The 23,485-nt window shown below is 35.3% G+C and overlaps 2 protein-coding genes across 4 annotated transcripts in view; one reads left to right on the forward strand and one right to left on the reverse strand.

The window, feature by feature from the left end:
• The window catches only part of CEP85L (centrosomal protein 85 like), a 159,751-nt gene that overhangs the window by 54,409 nt on the left and 81,857 nt on the right, over window positions 1-23,485 (forward strand). For all 3 annotated transcript variants that reach the window (XM_058566384.1, XM_058566382.1, XM_058566383.1), the window contains exon 3: window positions 5,361-6,148. In XM_058566384.1, coding sequence (XP_058422367.1) covers window positions 5,361-6,148 — 788 coding nt within the window. The remainder of the gene's footprint in view (window positions 1-5,360; window positions 6,149-23,485) is intronic.
• PLN (phospholamban) lies at window positions 11,329-22,172 on the reverse strand. The gene is made up of 2 exons (XM_058566385.1): window positions 22,112-22,172; window positions 11,329-13,072 (listed from the first exon to the last, which is right to left on the reverse strand). The coding sequence occupies exon 2, from the start codon at window positions 12,983-12,985 to the stop codon at window positions 12,827-12,829; it is 159 nt and encodes a 52-aa protein (XP_058422368.1). The 5' UTR covers window positions 12,986-13,072; window positions 22,112-22,172; the 3' UTR covers window positions 11,329-12,826.

Consider the following 23,485-nt stretch of genomic DNA (forward strand, 5'->3'; position numbering starts at 1 on the left):
GAATTTCTTTATATAGCGCCTTTCCTACCAGAGTGTAGTTTATGATATTTAATTACAATATTTAAAAGAATTTACCTAAAAATATAGGGAATACTTAGAAATGTTCATTTGTAAAAAAAAAAAATAAATAATAACAAAAAATTGATGGGGTTACATGTGGTATAAAGATGTTTTTTTGGGGCCAGCCCCGTGGCTTAGCGGTTAAGTGAGCACGTTCCGCTACTGGCAGCCCGGGTTCGGATCTCAGGTGCGCACCGAGGCACCGCTTCTCCGGCCATGCTGAGGCCGCGTCCCACATACAGCAACTAGAAGGATGTGCAACTATGACATACAACTATCTACTAGGGCTTTGGGGGAAAAAAAAGCAGAAGGATTGGCAATAGATGTTAGCTCAGAGCCGGTCTTCCTCAGCAAAAAGAGGAGGATTAGCATGGATGTTAGCTCAGGGCTGATCTTCCTCACAAAAAAAAAAAAAAAAATGTTTTTTTCCCCTCATATGATATGATCATGGCATTAGCAGGAAGGGAAAAAAGTATCAGTGTTGTATAAAACTTAATTATTGCCTTTGAGCTAGTGTTAACATTTTTATTTAAAAGTGTAAAGTATTTGTTATAATATTTCATCTTGACTGATACATATATTAAGCTGTTCCATTTTAAATGAGAAAATTTGATACAGTGTTATATAATTTTCTGATTACTTTTTTTTCTTACTGTAAAGACTCAAGATTTATTGTTACAGATCTGGAAGGTGTGATCTTTTTTGAATTTAATTCCTTTTTACTCTAAGAAGGATAGAGCAGAGAGAGAGACTATCCCTATATATAAGAGAAGATAGAATCAATGTATTCATCTATTGCCAGATAAGAATAACATGACAGTGAAACAGAAGGTTGGGATTATGTTCAGAATTCAGATGTGTTATCTTAAATATAATTCACTTGCTTTATCAGGTTACAACAATGTCCTCCTCTTGTATTTTTCCCTTACAAGCTGAAATCTCTCTGAAACCGTTCGCTCTTCTGTGCTCTCTGTGAATGCTATAAACCGTATCTTCTGGTCTTTAAAGAGACTACCTTCTGCTGGTTTCAGATTTCACTGTTGTAACTTAACTATGGGCCAGATGCCATTGTAATAACTTGCATTTTGGATTTGTGGCTACAATTAGGTAGTGTGATAAAGCACATTAGGAATTGCATTGCATCTACCTCTAATTGTGTTTCATTAGGGCAAAATATTTTTAAAGTGTTAAAATCATTAAAATTAGTATTTTCTGTACACATCTCTGTCTAAGAGATATGGTCCTTTTTTTCAGATAGTCATACCATCAAATATTTAATTGCTTATTTATTCATGTTTGTCCATATGTATGTATGTGCATACGTGTGCGATTAGACTAAGCTTTACTCCTTAGTTTTGACAGTAATGAATTCTGAATGTCACAGTAAATCAATTTTTACACTAGAACTTAGATGCTGGTGATGGTTGAACTTGGGATATTTAAGCTTGAAGGCTTCAGAACTGGAATCAGACCCAGGTGGAATGACGTTGTAGTGAATAGAATAGCAGAATTACTGATTAAAAAGTGATATTTCCTGGACCCCTTTCTACTCTAACTGAATCAGAATCTCTTGGAGTAGGGCTCCAGATCCCAGGTAGCTTTTTTTGTACGCTGAAGTTTGAGAACTTCAGATAAGTGACTTCTAGGAGTAAATTCTCTCCTTGGTGTAATGTTCTGTGACCAGCATATATCAATTGCTTTCAGATTTGTAGGAGTAAATACTAGTCTGATGTGGAATTGTCTTTTATCACCAGTTGTTGATTTTCCGTGCAGTTGGGACGTAGTGAGCTAGCAAAGGTAGCCAGGAAAGCGGTACATTATCAGATGTAAGTAGCAGCAGGACTGGTGATCTCTGGTTTCAGAGGTTCCAGCTGTGACATGGAAAGTGAGACAGTCACCTGATATATTATTAATACTTTAGTAACTGTTCTTTGAGATATTTCAAACTCTTTGAGGTCACAAAACAAAACATCTTTGCAGAAGCTTGACAAAATAGTGAAGTTATGCTCCTTGAAAAGAAATTAAAATAAGACATTGTATAAACTAAAATGTGAAAACATCTTTCTCCTTTTCTCCTCTTTCCACTATGCAGTGGTTACCTTTGTTTATTAAGTTTTGAGTGTATTATTCTGGTCATGAATATATAAGTGTTTATATGCACATATGCACGTGTTTATATATATTCGCATGTTTTAAATATTGATATATACAGACAGATTGCCCCTCTTCTTCTGAAGGCTGTAAAAATTTGTGTGCCCATCATTGTAGGGTATTAGCAACTTTTAATAATTTTGTGAATATAATAAGGAATGCACTTTTACTATTAATGAGTTTGAGCATCTTTTTTTTTTAACGTATATTCTTTATTTTGTATTTCTATTTGGTGATTTCCTTTGCCTTTTTTTTTTTTTTTTGAGAAAGATTAGCCCTGAGCTAACATCTGTTACTAATCCTCTTTTTGCTGAAGAAGATTGGCCCTGGGCTAACATCCATGCCCATCTTCCTCCACCTTATATGTGGGATGCCTGCTCGGCATGGCTTGATAAGTGGTGCGTAGGTCCACACCTGGGATCTGAACCCGTGAACCCCGGGCCACCAAAGCGGAGTGCGCAAACTTAACCACTATGCCACTGGGCCGGCCCTCCTTTGCCTATTTTAAAATTGGATTGTTAGTTTTTTTATTTGTTGGAGTTCTTTGTATAGTATGAGTATTTAACCTTTTGTCTGCTATATTGAAAATAACATTTTCTTTTAGCTTTTTCAATCGTGTAATTATAACTAACATTTTGCTTTGTGCCAGGAATTCTTCTGAGTGCTTTATGTGTATTATTTCATTTAATCCTCATTGTTGTCATCTCCACTTTATGAATGAGGTAGCTGTGATGCAAAGAGGTTAAATAACTTGTTTGCGCACACATGACAAGTGGTAGAGCCGGGAGTTAAATCTACAAAGTCTGATTTCAAAACTGTTATAGATAGCCTTTACTTTATATCTTTACTTACAAATTTTTTTAAATGTAAAAAACTGAAAATTTCAAATTTGATGTAAAATTCATTTTTTGGTTTGTTTTTTAAAAAAATAAAGATTTTTAAGAGGCTGTGATGATTTGAATACAAATATTCCTTTAGGAATAATAACACAAACATGTATACATATGTAAAAATAGATATAATACTATATTAATACAAATATTCCATAGTCTTTTGGGGGACATTTGTCCTATTTTTATTTAGAACTGACCTCCAGTAGCATATTCCCCTCTGTTTCCTTCTACTGATTACCATGCTAGTCAGTCTTTCTGCTGCCGAGCGTTTTGCTTTGGTCCATCCTCAGCACAGCTGCCCGAGTCATCATCTTGAGTACTGTTTTGATCATGTCACTCCGCCTTTGTTTGGAAGCTTTCAGTGATACCATATTTCCTGCAGAATGGAGGCCAGGCTCTTGCCTCAGCAGGGCGTTTGAAGACTCGTCGGACTCTGCATCACCTTTACCTGTCACGAGTGATCTTCAGCAACTTTTCTTGACCCTTACTCCGTACTGCAGATAAACGAGAGAATTGGTTTTTCTTCTTTTGGAGCCACATTCTCCTGGCTTCACGCTTGGATCAGTTAGTGTTCCCAATCAGCAGAAGAAGCTGACTGGCTGGTTGAGCAGATGAGGAATTTAAGGGTGTTTGGTACCTCACAGAATCTTGGGGGAGGGCTGGAGAACCAGGCTTCACCCTGAAATCACCACTGAGAACTGTCACTCCATTGCCCCACCAAGCACTGGAGGAAACCGCCAGTGCTGCCCAGCTGCTGCCCTTCTGGGCTGGACTCGCTTTGGCTACCTCTGCTGCCGCCATTGTGAAAGGCCGATGCCTCTGCTGTTACCCATTCCAGCCAAAAATGGTTGCTCCACACAGAGCCCATTTTCTCACGTGACTCACTTCCAAACTGAAATCTTGTGCAGGTGCTTCCGAATGTCTGCATCATAGTTGCAGAGTATGTTGGGAATTTGAGATGTAACATTTATTTTGGGAGGTTAATCTTATAATGTGGGAATTTCCCTGCGTACAGAAAGGTTCTGCAGAAGCTGATGGAGAGCTTGAATATGATAAATATCCACTATAATGCTTTTGCTCATATTCCTCCATCTGTAATGTTTTTCCTTTTTCATCTCCAGGTAAATAAATTTTGTGCAAAACCCTACTAGAATTCCATTTTTTGAATTAATTTGCCTGGCTCTTTCTCATCTGAATTTTATTATGACTGTCTCAACATTTCTTTTCCCATTACTCTATTTCTTTAAAACAATATCAAAGCTCACAAGTAATATTTAAATATAATATGAGTTAAAGAGTATGAAAATATATAGAATAAACTATGGAAGTTGCTTTTCATCACTCACCTCCTCTCCCCCCGCACTTCAAATTGCTGTCCTCTTTCTGGATATCCTCTGATTAAAATTATAATCCTAGATTTTAATTTGGCACATTTGATGATAGTTGAGCACTTGATGGTAAATTCTTTGAGTATAGAGGCCCTTATTTATCTATTGGGCTTCCACAGAGCCTCTAAAACTGTTCCTGTGTGTAGAATAATATTATGTGAAATCCTGACTGAAGGCAATAGCTGTTTAATCATCTTGGAAGTAAAAATTTACAACTTGAGGATTTATTGAATGTACAGAGAAAGATAGGAATCACAGTAGACTCCAGGAGTTCTAGCTTGGGAAATACATCATTGATGATGCCGTTAAAGGAGACCGGGAATGTAGGAATTATTCCATATCCACAAATATATTGCTAGAACCCTTTCTGATTATTTTCCATTATTGCAGGAGCTCCTTTACCCATATTTCTGATTTGAGTTAGAGTTTGGGGAGGTGCTAAAATGTTCAGATTTGCCATACATTTCCACAGTTTAGGAAAGACTGAAAAATACCATTTTCTGATAGAGTTGTGTCTGAGGCTTCAGTGCTAAATTATGAGTAAGACCTTTCAGTAGGGAGATGGATGTTTCTTTTAAAGGCACAATACTTACATTAAATAGGGTAACTATAAATCTATTGTCCAGTCATTTTTCATTTGTAAGTAGATGGTAAATGGATATACACTTTGTTATGTATCCATTTTTAGAAAATAATGTTTGAAAGTATGTTTGATTTGTTTCAGATAGACTTAAAGGAATAATAATAACAAGTCTCTTATTTTGAAAAACTTGTGCTGGGAACCCATATTCAGATTTTTGTTTTGGCATTTGCTTCATTTTTTCCCCCTGTTAATTGCAGCTCATTTGGCGTTCTTTTCTCTTTCCAGATCATTCAACTTCAAGTGGCACGTTATCTTTTAAGCCTAGTCGATCATTGGTTACTCTTCCTACTGCCCATGTCATGCCGTCCAACTCCAGTGCTTCAGTTTCCAAACACAGGGAACCGTTGACATCAGATGGCTCAAAATGGAGCACAAGCCTCATGCAAACGTTGGGAAACCACCATAGAGGAGAGCAGGACTCTTCACTAGACATGAAAGACTTCCAGCCCCTCCGGAAATGGTCATCTTTATCCAAACTCCCTGCCCCAGATGGCTGCAGCCAGAGTGGCGTTGTCAACACTGGAGAGTCAAGGAGTGGTTTGGAAAAGGCAGGGAGAGGCAAGGCTTTAGCATCACAACTAAGGACAGTTGGGCCCAGCTGTTTACATGATAGTATGGAGATGCTTAAGCTAGAGGACAAGGAAATAAATAAAAAACGATCATCAACTCTGGACTGCAAATATAAATTTGAGAGCTGTAGCAAAGAAGACTTTAGAGCTTCTTCCTCCACTCTTCGGAGACAGACCTTAGACATGACATATAGTGCCTTACCTGAGAGCAAACCTATTATGACGAGCTCAGAGACTTTTGAACCTCCGAAATACTTAATGCTTGCTCAGCAGGCAGTAGGTGGAGTTCCCATTCAGCCTTCTGTGAGGACACAGATGTGGCTTACAGAGCAGTTGAAGACAAATCCTTTGGAAGGTAGAACTACAGAGGACGCTTACAGTTTAGCTCCTTGGCAACAGCACCAAATTGAAGAGTTTCGACAAGAAAGTATATCACCAATGCAGGTAAGGCTCAAAATCTAGTGTTTGCTTCCCCCCAGTGGATGTTATGAGTATAACAGCACACTTGCTGTAGTGTATGACAACGTGTTCGTAGCCACAGATTGTTTTGCTTTTCCTTTCCCCTGCAAGTTAGTAAGCATAAATGTTATAAACTCGAAAAGTGTTGCATCAATAAACAAAACTTAAAGACAATTTGAAACTCATTAATGTGAAAAACTTAAAACCTTGTACCTAACTCAGTCTTTACTTTCCTTCTCATTTGTTAAATGGGTGTAAAAATAAACAAAGCAAAACATGTTGGGTCTAAGGAAACTTGAGACAGAAACAAAGGAGCTGGCGTGGTATAATGGAAAGAACATTGACTTGGGAGTGTGGGGTCTTGGATTTTGTTTCTGGTTCCACCAGATTCAGAATCTGGATGCTTCTCTACCTCTCACTTAGTGTTTAATGTCTCCGGCCTCAGTTTCTTCATCTATAAAACGAGAAGGTGGAACTAAAGTCATTTATGAAGTTTTGGTAATGGTCGATATGTATTTAGGTTTATAAAACAGATGTGCTTATTTTTTTTTATTTTTTTAAGGAAAGCACCTAGGAGGCAAGGAACTAAATGAAACCAGCATATTGGTGCTCATTTTTTTTTATTTTTTTTTAATTGATGTTTTAATGGCTTCTAACATTGTGAAATTTTGGGTTGTACATTTTTGTTTGTCCATCACCACGTATATGACTCCCTTCACCCCTTGTGCCCACCCCCCACCCCCACTGCCCTGGTAACCACAGTCCAGTTTTCTCTGTCCATGTGTTGGTTTATATTCCACATATGAGTGAGATCATACAGTGTTTGTCTTTCTCTTTCTGGCTTATTTCACTTAACATAATACGCTCCAGGCCCATCCATGTTGTTGCAAATGGGACGATTTTGTCTTTTTTTATGTCTGAGTAGTATTCCATTGTATATATATACCACATTTTCTTAATCCAGTCGTCAGTCGAGGGACACTTAGGTTGCTTCCACTTCTTGGCTATGGTGAATAATGCTGCAATGAACACAGGGGTGCATAAGCCTCTTTGGATTGTTGATTTCAGGTGCGTTGGATAGATTCCCAGTAGTGGGATGGCTGGATCATAGGGCATCTCTATTTTTAATTCTTTGAGGAATCTCCATACCGTTTTCCATAGAGGCTGCACCAATTTGCATTCCCACCAGCTGTGTATGAGGGTTCCTGTTTCTCCACATCCTCTCCAACATTTGTTGTTTTTTTGTCTTGGTGATTATAGCCATTCTAACGGGCGTGAGGTGGTATCTTAGTGTTGTTTTGATTTGCATTTCCCTGATGATTAGTGATGTTGAGCAGATGTGCTTATTTTTTAAAAAATTAAATCGGGTGTCAAGATTTACTTATCAGTTTAAGGAAAGCATTTTATGAGTAAAAGTTTTAAATTACTATTCGTTACTACTACTAATGAAAAATAATAAAGATTAAAGGAATATATTCTATGAAAGGATGAGGAGATCGCTTATCTAGGAACCTCACAAGTCTTAGAAAGCCCCAAAACACAGACACAACCTAATATGCTACATTCACAGGAGAACCCTCCACACACCCATGTGCCTTCTTTACACTTGTTGTTGAAACAGTTCTTATAATCTTGATTATGTATATTTAAACCACATAACCAAACAGAAGCTTCATTATGATGTCTGAATTGCAAATCAGAAAAGAGCAAATTAACCAGATTTATTTGTGATTTATGGATTCAAGTGATTAAAACATAGGAAACCTAATTTTTCAAATACTATCATATTTTAGTTCTCAAATGCTTATGATTATAAGAGAACAGGGATTGGGCAGTTGTTTCTCCAGCTGGTGTCTTTACCCAGAGTTGGAGTTGTCTAGAGGGGCTGAGTATTCTACCCCAACCTGAAGTAGGAGCGATAGAAAGGTAGGTAAGTGAGAAAATTGGGTGAATTTAAAGGAGCAAGCACCACTTCTCTCCTCCTTTCATTGCGCTTGGAGGAACCTCTGCTGTAAACAAAGTTTTCCCCAACCTTGAAGCAATGTAGAGAGGGTAGGGAGCTTGGAGATCCATTGTGGAGCAAAACTTAAATTTTAAATCATCTTCCCAGTGCATAGTAAAGGAAGAAGGCTATAAGGGACAAAATTCCAGTGCATGCACCCTGGAAAGGTCTACTTTTTGATTAACCTTATTTGAGATGGTCTCTTTATAGTGCTTTTATGTTTTGGAGTAGAAAGATGAAACCAGGTAAAGAAAACTTAGATACTTCAATTGCAATATTTAATTGACTGCTTCCCTTCTAATTCTCTTCTTGAACCACTACAGGAAAAAATTCTTAAATGCTTTCTCCTTGGGACCTCCAAGCACTATCTTTACTTTTAAAGCTCTCATCTTACTTGCTTTTTAAGACTCTTTAAAACATTGGCTTCCTTTTAGTCTAATTTTTGCATAAAGGGAAGAGCCTTAGTAAGGATCAGCCCATCTGATAAATTGTGAGAATGTGTATGATTTTCAAGCACAACTGCTAAACTCTCACCATGAAAAAAACAACTCTTACAACTAAGAAAAGGAATGGGCTGAGAGTGACAATCTGACACCACCCTAGATTTATATAGAACTTAGTAGCTCTCAGTCTTTAATCTCATCTGATCCTCACAGCCTCCTTCTCTACCTTTTCTCCCTGAAAAGGTTAATATTGTAACGTGGAAGTTTTGCTCTGCTTAGGACTCAGTCCAGAGTGCTTATTGAGCCAGCCTCATAGTCTTATGTGCATGGTATTCCTAATTCCCATGGTTTCCTCCTAAGTCAGCCGAGTGCAGATGGTACTCTGAAGCCTTTTCCTTTGTGAGTGGAGAGAAGCCATCTGTGCCCTCACTGGCTGGGATACAGGCCTCCGCGTGCAATGTGCACCACTGTCCTTGGTTCTTTCCTCTGTTCTCTATCACCCCTCTCCTCCTACCCTCCCCCAAAACTGTCTGACCCCACAAGGACCATGACAGAGGAGAAAAACAAACAGCACAGTCTTGTCTTCTCTTTGGAAAGAATGGATCCCTTTCCAGGTCCCTCTTGCATTTCCTTTTTTGAGGGCAGAGGAAGAGGTGGGAAGGGAACCGAGGGTGTGTGCTTCTACACACGCAGTGTGCATTGGATTCCTAAAGCTCACAGTGGATCTCCCAGACAGTAATGAGGAAGCGGTCTTTTTATTGACAGAGTTGTTGATCCTCCTTTCTCATCTTATACTCTCTAGGATGTTTCTAAGTTCTGGGTTGCAATCATTAAAAAGAGGAAGATAAAATTTTGTGCCTTTTTAAATCATGGAGGGTCTTGATCAGTCAAGATACTGGCACCAAATGATTTCAACATATTTTACTGGAAAAGTTCTCTTATATAAATCAAAAATATAAATAAAAAGTTTGATAAAATGACTTAAAGTTAAATTGACTTGGTTTTTCTCTAACATAAGAATGAAAAAGTTTTAACGTAAGAGCATTTTATGTGTCTTTTTACATCCTCCAAAAAGAAAATTTTCTTATTTTTTTTTTTTTTTTTTTTTTTTTTTTTTGTGAGGAGATCAGCCCTGAGCTAACATCTGCCAATCCTCCTCTTTTTTTTTTTTTTTTTTTTTTTGCTGAGGAAGACGGCCTGGGGCTAACATCGGTGCCCATCTTCCTCCACTTTATATGGGACGCCGCCACAGCATGGCTTACCAAGCAGTGCGTCGGTGCGCGCCCGGGATCCGAACCAGCGAATCCCGGGCCGCAGCAGCGGAGCGCGCGCACCTAACCGCTTGCGCCACCGGGCCGGCCCCGAAAATTTTCTTATTTTTATTCTTGTTTTTGCACCCTGTTTTGTCTTTAATTTTCTTAAGATGATATAACTGTACATTGAAAGATATGGACAGTATAACGCTCTTTGTAGATAGGCTATGACATTATGATACATTCCCTAGGTAGCTAAAAAGCTTATAATTGATTTTTTACGTTTTAATAAATAAAATTAGTAATATGTTTGACTTTTTGTCATGTGTCAACTTTTCTATATAGTATTGGCATATAATTTTTAGACATTTAAAGTGTGCTGTTATTTAGCAGAAGAGATCTTTTTTGAGATTTTATAATTTCCCCAGGTTGCCAGAAGACTCAAAAATAATCAAAGAAAAGTAATTTTTAGGTAGTAGGAAGTTCATTATTTTATGAAGGTCTGCCCTCTTGTGTCTGGTTAGGAAATCTTGATCTTATTTTATTTGGGGTAAGTCACCAAAAACAACCTACAAAATCAAAACTACTTGTAATTAGATTGTTGTATGATCATATCAACCCTGAGTGTATTATAGAGTGATTTCTCTGAGTTCAAGAAGGTTTATTTTAATATAGGTGATTTGCATTAAATAAACATTTTGAACCAACTAAAATATAAAAGACATTAAACATTTAAAAATTAGTTCATTTTTAGTACCCTATAAATTAAGATGAGAATTTATTCTGCAGTAGAAAATATTTGAACATGTGGTACTTAAATTTTTTAAAATACATTGTTTTATTATATCTTGCTCTTTACACATCATGATAAACAGAATAAATAAGTTCCATTTAAAGAATGGGTTTTTGTTCTACATTATAATCTGAGTTACAGTATTCTGTAATCCTCGAGTATAAGGTTTTAATTTTTATTAAAGGCAGAATGAAAAACAAAAAAATTCTTTATTTCTCTTTTGCTTGGGAAAAACCCCATCACTTCACAGTTTATAGTTTAAGTTGATGTTGTAATGAACAATGTAATAAAAGGAATAGAACTTGTCATTTCAAATTTTCCACTTATTTTTAAGATCAGTGCAGCTAATTATAGAACTTGGTTACTTTTTGCATGGATAATACTGACACCAGTGAGGTGAATGTATCGCTTGTTATTTATAAGCTTTCAAGTTGATATTAGGGATTTCCAACCTATATATGAGAGTTTCCTCAAGAAATCCCCCTATCAGTATGAGACCGCTTTTTCCTCTGTTCTTCAGCTATCAGTGAACCAAAACTGTCCCACTCCCCATCTCTAGTACCTCTCAGGGATTCAGAAAAATTTAAAACAAATGTCTCCTTCAGTGTTCCGTTAGCAGCATTTGTGTTACAAACCAAGGTCCATATTGACTTCTCAAATTCTTTTAGTAGTCATATTTTAGAAAATCATATAGTAAATTACACATTCTCTACTCCTCTAATAATTGCTATATTATTAATATGTCATGAACTGAAGTTAAAATTATTGGATTACGCAGTATAGGTGTAAACTGTTTTAGACTTAATTTTAAACTGAGTCAACTTAAATTACCAAATTTTGGTGAATATATTTTCCAACGCCAATTTTTACTTCTGTTGTTTTATGAGTTGTTGGAGGATATTTTTAAATGAAATTAAAAATGTATTCAGGAAGAAAATAATTGTATATGAGCATTGCTGGGTCTGTAATTTAGTGTAGTAGAGTGGCCTACCACATAGGGGTTTGCCATCTGGTTGATAAATTAAGGAAAAATAGTTGTATTGTATCATGAACAATAGTGGGACAAAAAGTTCGTTTCAAAGTATAATCAAAGAGTTAGTTAATTTTGGAGAGAGAATTCAAAATTTTATTTTTTTAACACTTGAAATAATATATTTTTATTCTTTATTCTTTTCCTTGCCTACTTTGAATATGAGGTTAGTATAGAAGACAACCTATAAAATCATTCTAAAGTCTTAAGATTTCATGATTCCAAAGACATAGTATGGCGAGTTACATACTCTAACTCAGATAATCAACTACTGTACTTTAAATTAAGGTTAGACTCTATTCTATTGGCATATTAGTAATTATGGCTAATCACACTGTCAGATGTTAAATTAACCAACAGTTCTTATCTACAGATTATAATGTACTAGCAAGAATAGATTTATGGTTTACCTACATACTAGAATTCTGTAATTCTTTGAAAAAATTAGTTCAGAGAAATTTATTTGTGTAAGAGTATGGCCTTACTTTTTCCTACTTAATTGTCATAAACTTTAAAAAATGTTAGTGTTGTATGTATAGAAAAAAATACAATTTCTATTTTAGAATGTAGGTTCTGATAGAGTTACTACAAAGACTTCTGTATGATAGTAACAAAGATAACAGATGTGAGGAGTCAGTGGGCTATTTCAAATTATGACACTTCATTTGAATGGTTATTTTGGTACTTGGTGAAGACCTTAAAATACTTAATAAACATCAAAGAGGCTTTTACAGTACAATATAAATTATATTTACCGCAAAGAGTGAAGTTAATGCTTTATATATGAAGTGAACTTATTAGCAGTGCAGTTTCAAAACTAAACCCCTAGTTCATCCTCAGAAAAGATTTGGGATAGAAACTTACAAGCTCTGTTGAGGAAATCAACAGTTACATTATGCACACTTACATTATAGTCATTTTAAAGTTAATTTTTGAAAATAAGGCCCTTTTCATGTTTACAAGATCCAGCAGATGAATACATTTGCTAACAATTTGTTTTGTTCTGAATCTTGACCTTTTCACAAAGAAATTGTTCTACTTAGGAAGTGGTCTATTATATAGTATTGTTTTCCCCTCTTCATGGGATGACAGATTTGAAGCTGATGGCGATAAGTTGCAGCCCTGGACATTGCAGCCAAACTTCAGAGAAGCATCACGATTATGCAGATCAGCAAGAGACAGATTAAGATGAGACAGAAATTGATAAATAGGTTCTGGAGATTTTGACGTGCTTGTTGAGGCATTTCAATGGTTGAAGCTCTTCTTATAGCAGAGCGAGTGAGGTATTGGACTTTCTCCATGATGCCAGGAAGTCTGAGTCTTAAACGTCAAAGGAAAGATAAAAAGTGGGCAGCCAAATGTGAGATCACGGTCTTCTTTTAGGTAGCCTGGAATGTAAAAATAGTAAATGGATTAGGATCATATGTGTAACCTATTCTCTGAACAGGTAAAACACGATTTTGTATTAATTCATCTTCCTCAACATTATTTGTATTTATGACATCAATCTCTATAGTCTGGGCCGGCCCGGTGGCGCAAGCGGTTAAGTGTGCGCGCTCCACTGCGGTGGCCCGGGGTTCGCAAGTTCGGATCCCGGGCGCGCACCGACGCACTGCTTGTCAAGCCATGCTGTGGTGGTGTCCCACATAAAGTAGAGGAAGATGGGCATTGATGTTAGCCCAGGGCCAGTCTTCCTCAGCAAAAAAGAGGAGGATTGGCAGATGTTAGCTCAGGGCTGATCTTCCTCACACACACACAAAAAAATCTCTGTAGTCTGTGTGTGTATGGGCACATACACACACATGTTTCTCTGCCTCTCTCTAAGTGTCTGTCGTTTTTGGCGATGGTCACGATAATGTCTCATTTGTCTTGTGTTTGGAGTATAGTAACTTCAGTCTTTGCCTCCTCCTCTCAAAATGACTAGAAGTATAGTTTGGTTATTTGGGTGCAGCTTGTTTTGGGCTGTTTCCTTGGGCAGAACTTCTTACGTATAGTTTTATTAAGACTATTTCTCTGTGAGCGTAATTGTGGTGAACATTGGTGTTTTAATAGCTCCAGAGCAAATCTCATAAAAAGAAATGCATGCAATAAATTTTTCTCTGGATGTTGATTTTATTCCAAAATAAAATAGTTAAATGGGAAATGTTTTACCAGACTATAGATTCAAATGTTTTTCATTCCTTTTGATGAATATGCTGTTTTAAGAAACATTTGAACAAGACAATATTAAGTACTGAAGACTGTCAGGTTCAGAAGGCATAGTAATAAAATGATCATTATGTCACTATTTACCACAGACAGTTCCTATTTACAAATGACCTGTACTTAAGTGCAGAGGTTTCCATTTGCTTTCTTTCTGAGCTCCCACAGGCTATTCTGCCTAATAATTAATTAGTTGCTGCCTAATTAATTATCTTTGCTAATTAATAAAACAAAATAATACTTAACAGAGCATTGTAGAAAAATTAGATATAGATTAAAGAGTAACTGTAAATTAGCTGTCGAGAGGTAATAGCTGTTAACATTTGGGAATATTTTGTTGTCAATCGGGATGCATCTATATAAATTTTGAAATAAGAAAAATTAGAAATGGAATTTAAAAAATAACCACAATTGCCCAGAGATAATGGCTGTTAATGTTTGTTGATATATCATTGTTAATCAGGATATTACTACCTTACTCCAGTAGCCAGATTTCATTTTCTCCCTAGTGTCTGTACATCCCCTGAAAACCCATGTCAAACCGACAGCTCCATTTCCGAGAGGGACTAGTGCTGAAGAGAGCAGAGGGGAGAACTGAAAGAATGGGAAAGAGTAAGATACTATGTATCAGGCATGAGCAGTTAGAACTTTTCATTTATTGTTACAAAGAAACTATGTGATATATGGTGGTTAGATTCTGTAGTTTCAGTACTTCAACTTGTCTCTATTATGTTTTGAATTAAATACTAGACTGGGCTTTCATTTGGCTGGAGACTCTGGACTCCTTCAGAGTAGTGAGGAGATCCAAACAGCCAACTTACATCAAACTTTACTCTCTTAAAAGAGTTGGTAACAACCTGTGTTTCTCTGGTGTATATTCTTTAGCACATATATATCTCTAGCATATATTCTTCATTGTCCAACACAAGTGGCTGTTACTTAGTTTATAACACTTCCTACTTAGAAAACGGCGGTTTAAACTTGATATATATTTAATTTAATTACTTTTGTTTGAATTCCTCTGATAACCACTTTATTTCTATAGTATTTTATCTTTTGTTGGGAAAATGCATTAAGTTGTTTCTGCTTCTATTTGCTTATCGTAGATATGGTGAATTTATACTATTGGGTAGTTATGGGGAAGATTTCATTTAACTAGTTGCTTTATATGAGGATATATAACAGTTAAGAAAGGAATAAGAATTAGTATTGGTAATTCCTCTTTGTGAAATTTTAGAACTCAGGATCTAAAAGGTCTAAATTTAAAAATTATTTTGAGATAAAACATGGAGGAGGAGGAACCTGGCCAGTTGTTCCTCATGAAGCATATACGAGAGTCATTCCCTACCCTGACACTGATGAGTGGTGCTTCAGTCACATGAAGCATGTCACCTTTCCATAAATACTTAATTCCCTTTTGTGCTTCTGCCTTTTGCACATGTTGTTCTGGCTCTGCCTGGAATGTCTCCCTTTCACCTCCCTCTACCTCTGATTCTTTGCCAGGCAAACTTCAGTTGATTGTTAAGGCCCAGTTTAAATAATACTTCCTAATGAAACCTTCTGTGAGTAACACAGTGAGTAACATTAAGGCAGAATTGATTATCACCTCTGCAGGTTTTCAGTAGGGCTTTAATATTACCTATATCAGGATAGCTGTGCTATAATTTTTTTTTTTCCTGAGGAAGATTCGCCCTGAGCTAACATCTATTGCCAATCCTCCTCTTTTTGCTGAGAAAGATTGGCCCTGAGCTAACATCCATGGCCATCTTCCTCTACTTTATATGTGGGACGCCTGCCACAGCATGACTTGATAAGCGGTGTGTAGGTCCATGCCCGGGATCCGAACCTATGAACCCCCGGCTGCTGAAGTAGAGTGCGCGCACTCTTAACCATTACGCCACCAGGCCAGCCTGTCTTCCTCTTTTTTTGCTTGAGGAATATTAGCCCTGAGCTAACATCTGTGCCAGTCTTCCCCCGTTTTGTATGTGGGTTGCCGCCACAGGATGGCTGATGAGTGGAGTAGGTCCGCACCTAGGATCCGAACCCATGAACCTGGGCCGCTGAAGTAGAGTGCGCTGAACTCAACCACTATGCCATGGGGCTGGCCCTGCTATAATTTTGATTTACAAGTCTTTGCCCCTGACTAGACTTCTAGTTCATGAGTATAAGGAACCATGTGTTATTATTTTGTATTCTAGTACTTAGTGCATAATTGGTACCATTTGACTAAATCAATGAAGTTGAATAAGGGATTTCTATGATTTACTTTAATATTTTTTATAAAATTGTTAATGATTAAAGATAGTGCTTTGATTAACAGATTAACCAGTTAGAATAACAGAATTTGATAGTTGAACATGTAAACTCCAAACTTCTTCTCAAGTCTCTTCCTATTACAGATGAGGAAAATGAGGTTTAGAGGATTTACCTTAGAGGATTACAACTTAGATAAATTGTTGTTAATGATTAACAGCATTAACCCGAACTAGGCTTTGTACAAATGAATATTTGGTGTTTGTGAAATAGGAATAGGTGTGCCCAAAAGAGATGAACCTCTACTGATAAAAGTATAATGAATATACTTTAAAGATGATCTCATAATACTTCAACAGCCAACTATTATTGAAAAAATATAGTTTATTCCTGGAAACAAATTGAGTATGACGGAGACAACCAAAAAGTGTCTTGTTTCTTGTCAAACTCAGAAATATGTTATAATAATAAAGTGATTTGAGTCTCTTTATAGTCTTATGCTAAAACCCAAAACAAATCTGCTGTACATGCTGAAATATTAGCTGTATGCTTTCCATTTATTGGGCCCAGTTTATTTTACAGTAGTTCAATCTGAAATATGTTGAGTCCTAATTCTGGTGAACCTGCAAAATCTATATGATAATTAAGCCAAAAATCATCCGTGCAAGATGGGGCTTCCTGTCCTATGTTGAGAATTGGAAAGCTGCGTGTGGGAACAGCACAGGTCTATTTTTGGAGTTGTCTGTGACCTTCACTGCATCAGAATTTATGGCATGGGTGTCAGGTGTTTATCATTCTTTTCTCTGCACTCACAACCATCCTGTGAGTTTAGAACGCCTGCAGTCTTTTTTCCCCCTTTTCTTAGAGCCAAGCTGTAAATAAAGTAATATTTGGTGGAGAGCCTAGAAAAATTTCACTTTATTTTCATTCTTTTTAGAGCATTCTTTTAGTATAATCAGAAATAGATTGTGTTGGGATGTTCTAAGCTTGAATCTGGCTTAAACAGCCATGAAGATGGAAAACAGCTCTACTCCCCTTTTTTAAAGGATGATAATATGTATAAGTTAGGTGTTTGGGACAGGAGGAGTAAGGAGACTTTAAAAATTAATTCATCATCCAGCCCTAGAATCAGAATATTGAAAATATGAAAGATGCCTTGATAGGAGTTTGGTTGTAGAAATGCCCAATCCCTGTCTCTTGAATTACATGTAAGAGGCAGAAATGTACCCAGAGAGTATCTTGGATGTCTGTGGGATCTATGATTATTCTAATTTTTGGAGAGATGGGAAGAACAACTGTTTCCTATTCTTTGTAGGGTTTATAAAGTCTTTGGTTGTCCACTTTTCCTCTTTTGCTCAAAAGGGTGAAATTGGGAAGTAAATACAGTCAAGTTCAAGATAGTATTCTGTTTTTTGAAGTGGAAGAAGGAGAGAGACAACACAGGCAACTCTATTCCTTCAACAAATATTATGTGCCATGTTGGGCAGCATTTGGGTGGAAGGTACTCTTTCAGCTTCTGCAGGAATTTTCACTTTGTCTGTAGTGAGTCCTATTTCTTAACGTAATATCAGATGCGTTCTTGTGCAAAAGGAACCTCCGTAGACTTTTGGAAACTTTTGGTGATCTGCTTTATGATTTGCTGGTCAATTGATACCTTTGCAATGTTGTATATGCTGAGCAGTAATCCCCGCTTATAATTTAAACACGTTCAGTGCATTGTAGAACTTTCCAGACTTCAGTTTTTTGGGGTACTCCCTCTGCTGAAATCATCAATTCCTGAAATTCTTGATCTATAGCTGTGGATTTCAGAATTTTGCTTTCCTTTTATTTTTGTCTGCTTATTTATTCTTTTAGTAAAACGTGGGCATATTTTCCTAGTAAATTCAAATAATACACATCCAAGATTACAGTCTGACAGATACTTTTTAGAATTTTTTATCCATTTAATTGGTTCAGAAGGTTAGAATTTTCTATAGATTTGAGTTTACAGGACTTGTCTGTATTAGGATTATTTTGAAGTTTTATTTTTGCCTAGTATTTGCTGTCATTTTCACAGATAATCCAGAAGTGATTGTGTATGCTTTTTTTTTGACTTGTTGAATTAAATCAGGACAGTTCATCATTAGATTTATCGTCAATGTTTTGGCATCCAAAAGTTCACTTTGGTGGAATCATTTTCCTTCTGAGATTCCCTAATGCTAAACTTGGAAGTTCTATTGGAAGTCACTTTGTGGCAGCAACATTCCAGCGCATTGTTGGTCTACACTGGCTATTTGAAAGAATCTTCAAGCTGCTTCTGCCTGGTTATGAAAAGAGTTGTCTAAACATAAAAAAATCAATATTCTCAACCCCTAAATTGACCTATAATGAAATGTTTCACTTGTTTTAAAGCTCTGCCTTTAGGAAAATTTATTAAACAACAGCATAGAGAGATTTTCTCTTTGAAATGGGCACGTTGCTATTGCTATTTTGTCTGTAGCCTTGCGTTATCTGTTTATGTTAAAATTAATTTATTTGCAATTAAAATATTCATTTTAACCTGTAGTAGTTGAGACTTCAGATCCTTCTTTGTGGAGAAGGAGTGTAGGGGAAGTTTAAAGGAAAAATAAATGCCAATGCAATATCCTCGCATGAATGTGAGTGAATTGTTTTTTTTTTTTTTTTTTGGAAAGACCTGAAGGTGGAGTACATTTTAAACAGCACTAGAGGTCCTCAGTGGACTACCAGTGCACTGGGGTAGAGCTGCACACTCGAGCCTCATTGTCATGTGTTTATTTGGTAATGCATGCTTCAGAATTATGTAGGGTAAGAACAATGATGTACTATTTCTGGAAATGGTCAAAGAGACTATAGATTATCTGATTTAGGTCACTGTGAGTTAGAATAATTATTTCCTTGATTTCTGACCTTTAGGTTTACTCCTTTGCTGGTATAATCAGTGCTGTGTTAATTCACAGTTTAGATAAAAGTTAGTGATTTTCATAGCGTAAATAACAAAGCAAGATTCCTCTGTTCAAGCACCTCGCAACAAATGGGGTTAAATATTTTAAATGGTAGAATATGAGGACGTCAGAAATGAAATTGAGGAAAGCTAAGGATTTAATATGGAACTGGAATAAAACATGAAAGTGTGGTTTTTGTGAAAAGTTTTGAGGAGAAATTAACCTAGATTTTAGATATCAAGGCTAAATAGATAAAAGGCATGAATATTTTAGCAAAGCAACAAATAAAAGGAAACATTAACTTGATTGATTGTGGCATGTTATTGTTTTAAAGTCTGTGCAGTTATTTTGAGTTTTGCCTTGCAGGGTGTATTGCTTAGTAACTGTGGTCATCTATAACTTTCTTATATCCCTGGCTTTGAAATGATCAGGAGGATATTATGTAGGTTACTAAGGACGTAATGCCTCGTGTGTAAAGTAACTTTAAATGAAATGGAGTGGTTTTAAAGTTCGTATCCTCCAACTTTGCCTTTTAACATACCATTTTAACAGTATTTGAGGTCTTGCAATTTATTTTGCTTTGCCAATGTCATGATTTATTTTTAAGCCGTGTTGATCAGTGGATGGGATGTGCAAATGAAGAGTTATAAAACCTCAGCTCCTGCCAAGCCTCCACCATTTCCTAGCTCTGTGACCTTGGGCAATTCACCTTTGCCCATCTGTTTCCTAAATTGTAAAATAGAGGTATAGTGTCAAACATAGAGGGAGTTAAGAGCATCAAATGAAATATTTGTATACACCAATGCATTTAGAAAATTGTTCAAGAATAAGGAAGGAATTTGTTTTTAGGATTGGTAATAAATATTAGCTAATTTAGAGAGGTAATCTAATCTGTACATTTAATTTTTACTTAAAATTTTAATATATTACATAATTTGGTACATTACATAATTAATATATTATGTAATACTTTAATACATTAAAAATTTTTTTTAACTATTTTGTTCATACAGATATTCTCTTATCTCCAATTTAGTGATATTAAGAAACAATATGTATAAATATGTAGCCAAATGTAATTTTTTTCTGGAATATTATTTTCCTTTATGTCCACTAAAATACTTTTAAAATGATGTTGATGCTTGAGTTTTAGGAAATGATTGTCACGTGACTCTTCTTAGTAAAGCAGAGTACTCTAGCTCTTTCGTGTGTTTAAAACATAATGAATTTTCATAATTAAAACATCTTTCACATTTCTTCCATTTTATTTCATCTGACACTTTTTTTAGCACTTAGTTTTAAACCACATGTCTTTATAAACAAAGACAATACTTAAATTTCACCTTATGATAGAGATGAACTAGTTGGGACATAACGTCCGACACTAGGGCATTATGTTTGAAATTCGAACAACGGTCACTATAACTATGTAATTTCTATTAATCTAGACACATTGTTTATCTAAGGATAACTTTAATAGCAGAATTTCTGCTCTTTCTAGAAATTATCAACTTTTTGGAGCAATTTGTGATGTGGTGAAGTTCTGATACTATAAAAGAACTCATGAGCATCCCTTTTGAAGTGTGAGAACGTAATTTGATAGGTATTTTAGTAAAAATGCATAAATATGCATATAAAACAGCCACACTGAGTGACTTTTGTGTAATAGCAGAGGAAGAACATTTTATGAATATAAAGATATTGAGAGGCAGTTAGGGTGCCTCAGTGGTAGACAAAAATTAGAAATGTTTTGGCATCCCATAAGGAAAGCTGCTTATATAGTTACAAAGTTCTTATCCATAAAAAGCAGTAAACATTTGTCCTAAGGACTTAGAATTCTAGAGGTAAATTTTATTTTGACATATAGCTAGGAAAATAAAAATAGTCAAACAAAATCGATGTGATGTTCTTTATGCCCTGACTGAGATTTAAGAATAAAGATACACTTCATATATTAAATTGAGGATTGTAGTAACATCAAGAGTAGAGCAGAATTCAAACAGAAGTTATAAAATTTATTGTGGTGTCTCCATTCCTGGGCATTTTTTTTTCTTTTTTCCTCCCCCTCACCTTTTAAATGCAGAAGAGGAAACTGAGGAACACTGGAAGATAGTAACTTGATAAAAGTATATTCATTAGTAACTTGATAAAAGTATATTCATTAATAGGCAGAATAAACATTCATTTTATCAGATTCACTCAAATCAGATATTTAGGAATGTTTATGCTGCCAAAGTAACGTCTATTTTTAAAGTTCTGAAATACTATTTTGTAACTTTAGAACTTTACATGTGTTTTTGACAAGTATTTTAAAATTTCTGAACTTGTTATTTATGATATACTGTTGAATTTAATATAAGTAACTCAATTTATTAAAAGCTTGGATTTTTTTTTTTACAAGTGTTTGGTGAAAGTTGACTGGATTTTATAGATAAGAAAAAAGTCTTCAAAAGCATTTTAAAAGTAGTTTGTATTATATATTCTTAAACTCTATTAATATTCACTGTAAAGAGTCATGATGATAGTATCAGAATAGTCATGCCAATAATGTGCATGTTGTACAATCACACGACTGTTCATAGTATTTTAGATATAAATAGCGCAATCCTCATTTCTCAGCAGAGTAAAAATAACAAAGTGAAGCTATTGTTTTTGCATGGAGAAATCAAATCACCACTACCACCAAATATGTAAAATAATTGAAAGATATTTCAATTGGCAGAAATTCACTTTTGAAAAGCAAAATAAAAGTGAAAGTTAAATGAAAATGACAAACCAATAACCAGGACCAAAAATGAATGCGACCCTTATTTTAAAGTTGTCTTATTCTTACTGCCACTGAATTTTATTTAGAAATTAAAAAATTAGCATTTATTTACAAATTAAGCTTTTTGTCATATCAGACACTTTATTGTATTGTCTAACTTTAAACTGAAATTTACAAAATATGATTAACTCTTTTTAAAAAGTACAGTAAGTTTGAATTATAGAAAGTAAGAATTACCAAAATCAGTGACATCTGTTTCTTACCTTGGCCGTTGTGATGATCACAATTTAGAGTACGGAGTTGTGTGAAGTGTTATCTGCGTTTAGCTGGAAGGTTTTCTGACTCTGTTACCAGATCTGTGGGAACAATTGAAGTAGGTGGAGGAGAAAAAGTGTTCTAGGGAGGTCTTATGATGTCACACAGGAATTCTGAAGTAGTGATTGGTTAGCTATCGTCTTATCACAACCAAACTTTTTGAACGTCATTTATCTTAATTTAAGTATGGAAAGGTCATTAACACTTTGTGCTTCGTTTTTTTGTTTTTAATTTTTAAAAGTATATGGAAGATAAATGAAAAAAATTTGAGTAAATTGGGGGGATAGAAAGCTGTTTTGAAAGATTCATGCATCTTCAGGTTTAGAAATACTTGTATACTGGTGGTGATAATGCTGAAGAACTAAAATAGTTATAGTAATGGTAATTTTAATAGAGTGAGGATAATAATAGTGGCTTAAGCCAAGCAACTTTCATTGAGTTGTTATTGCTACTGTTTCTTTAATACTGCAGCTTCGTAATGTTAGCTTCTGGCAAGACAAGAATTAAACATTTTCACAGAATCAAATTTTATACCTTTTCTGTCTTATTTGTTTTCTCTCCTCATACCTGCGTGTGTATGGGGGAGGGAGAGTGTGTGAGAAAACCAGGCTAATAACTGATTTTCATTTTAAAAAATTAGCTTTATCTTATAAAGGAAGAACTAGTAAATGTATTTAATTCACCTGTGCTTTCTTTAATTAGGGCTTTAACAATATATTTATGAATAGTAATTCTCCTATTTAAACTGATATATATCATGCTAAGAAAAGTTTACAGAATTAAAATAAAAAATTTTAAAAATTTACAAATTTAAGTATGTAGGGTTTTTTTAACAGCTGCATTAAATTACCATCAAGTCTTATAAAACTTTTATAAGCTGAAGCAGTATGAAGAGTGACTTTCTAGCAACAAAGAAATAATCAGATTCCTAATCAGTGGCATCCTAGTTAATGATACTTTATTGACAGTAGGTGTGCATGTGTTGGAAATTTAAGTTGTATAGTATTTCTAAAAGGATGTGCCTTAATGCAGTAGCTGTTTTCCTGAAAATTATTATATAAATGAAATTTTAGTAAATGGAATGAAATTTTTGAACTTCCTAGAACAGTTTATCTTATAGTAGAACTGGGAAAAGAATTTTTTTGAAAACCCATGCATCATTTTCCTGTTTCTTCTAATTTTTTGTTAGTATATTAGATTTACTTAAATCATCACACCTGCAAATTCTGATTCTTAAATCTCTTTTGTAAATCTGGAGTAGCTATTCGTTAGTTTTTAATTTTTTTATACTTATTGCAACGTGAACTCAGCCTGCTTCACTT

This window comes from Diceros bicornis, chromosome 23, assembly GCF_020826845.1.
Source record: "Diceros bicornis minor isolate mBicDic1 chromosome 23, mDicBic1.mat.cur, whole genome shotgun sequence".
Lineage (NCBI taxonomy): Eukaryota > Metazoa > Chordata > Mammalia > Perissodactyla > Rhinocerotidae > Diceros > Diceros bicornis.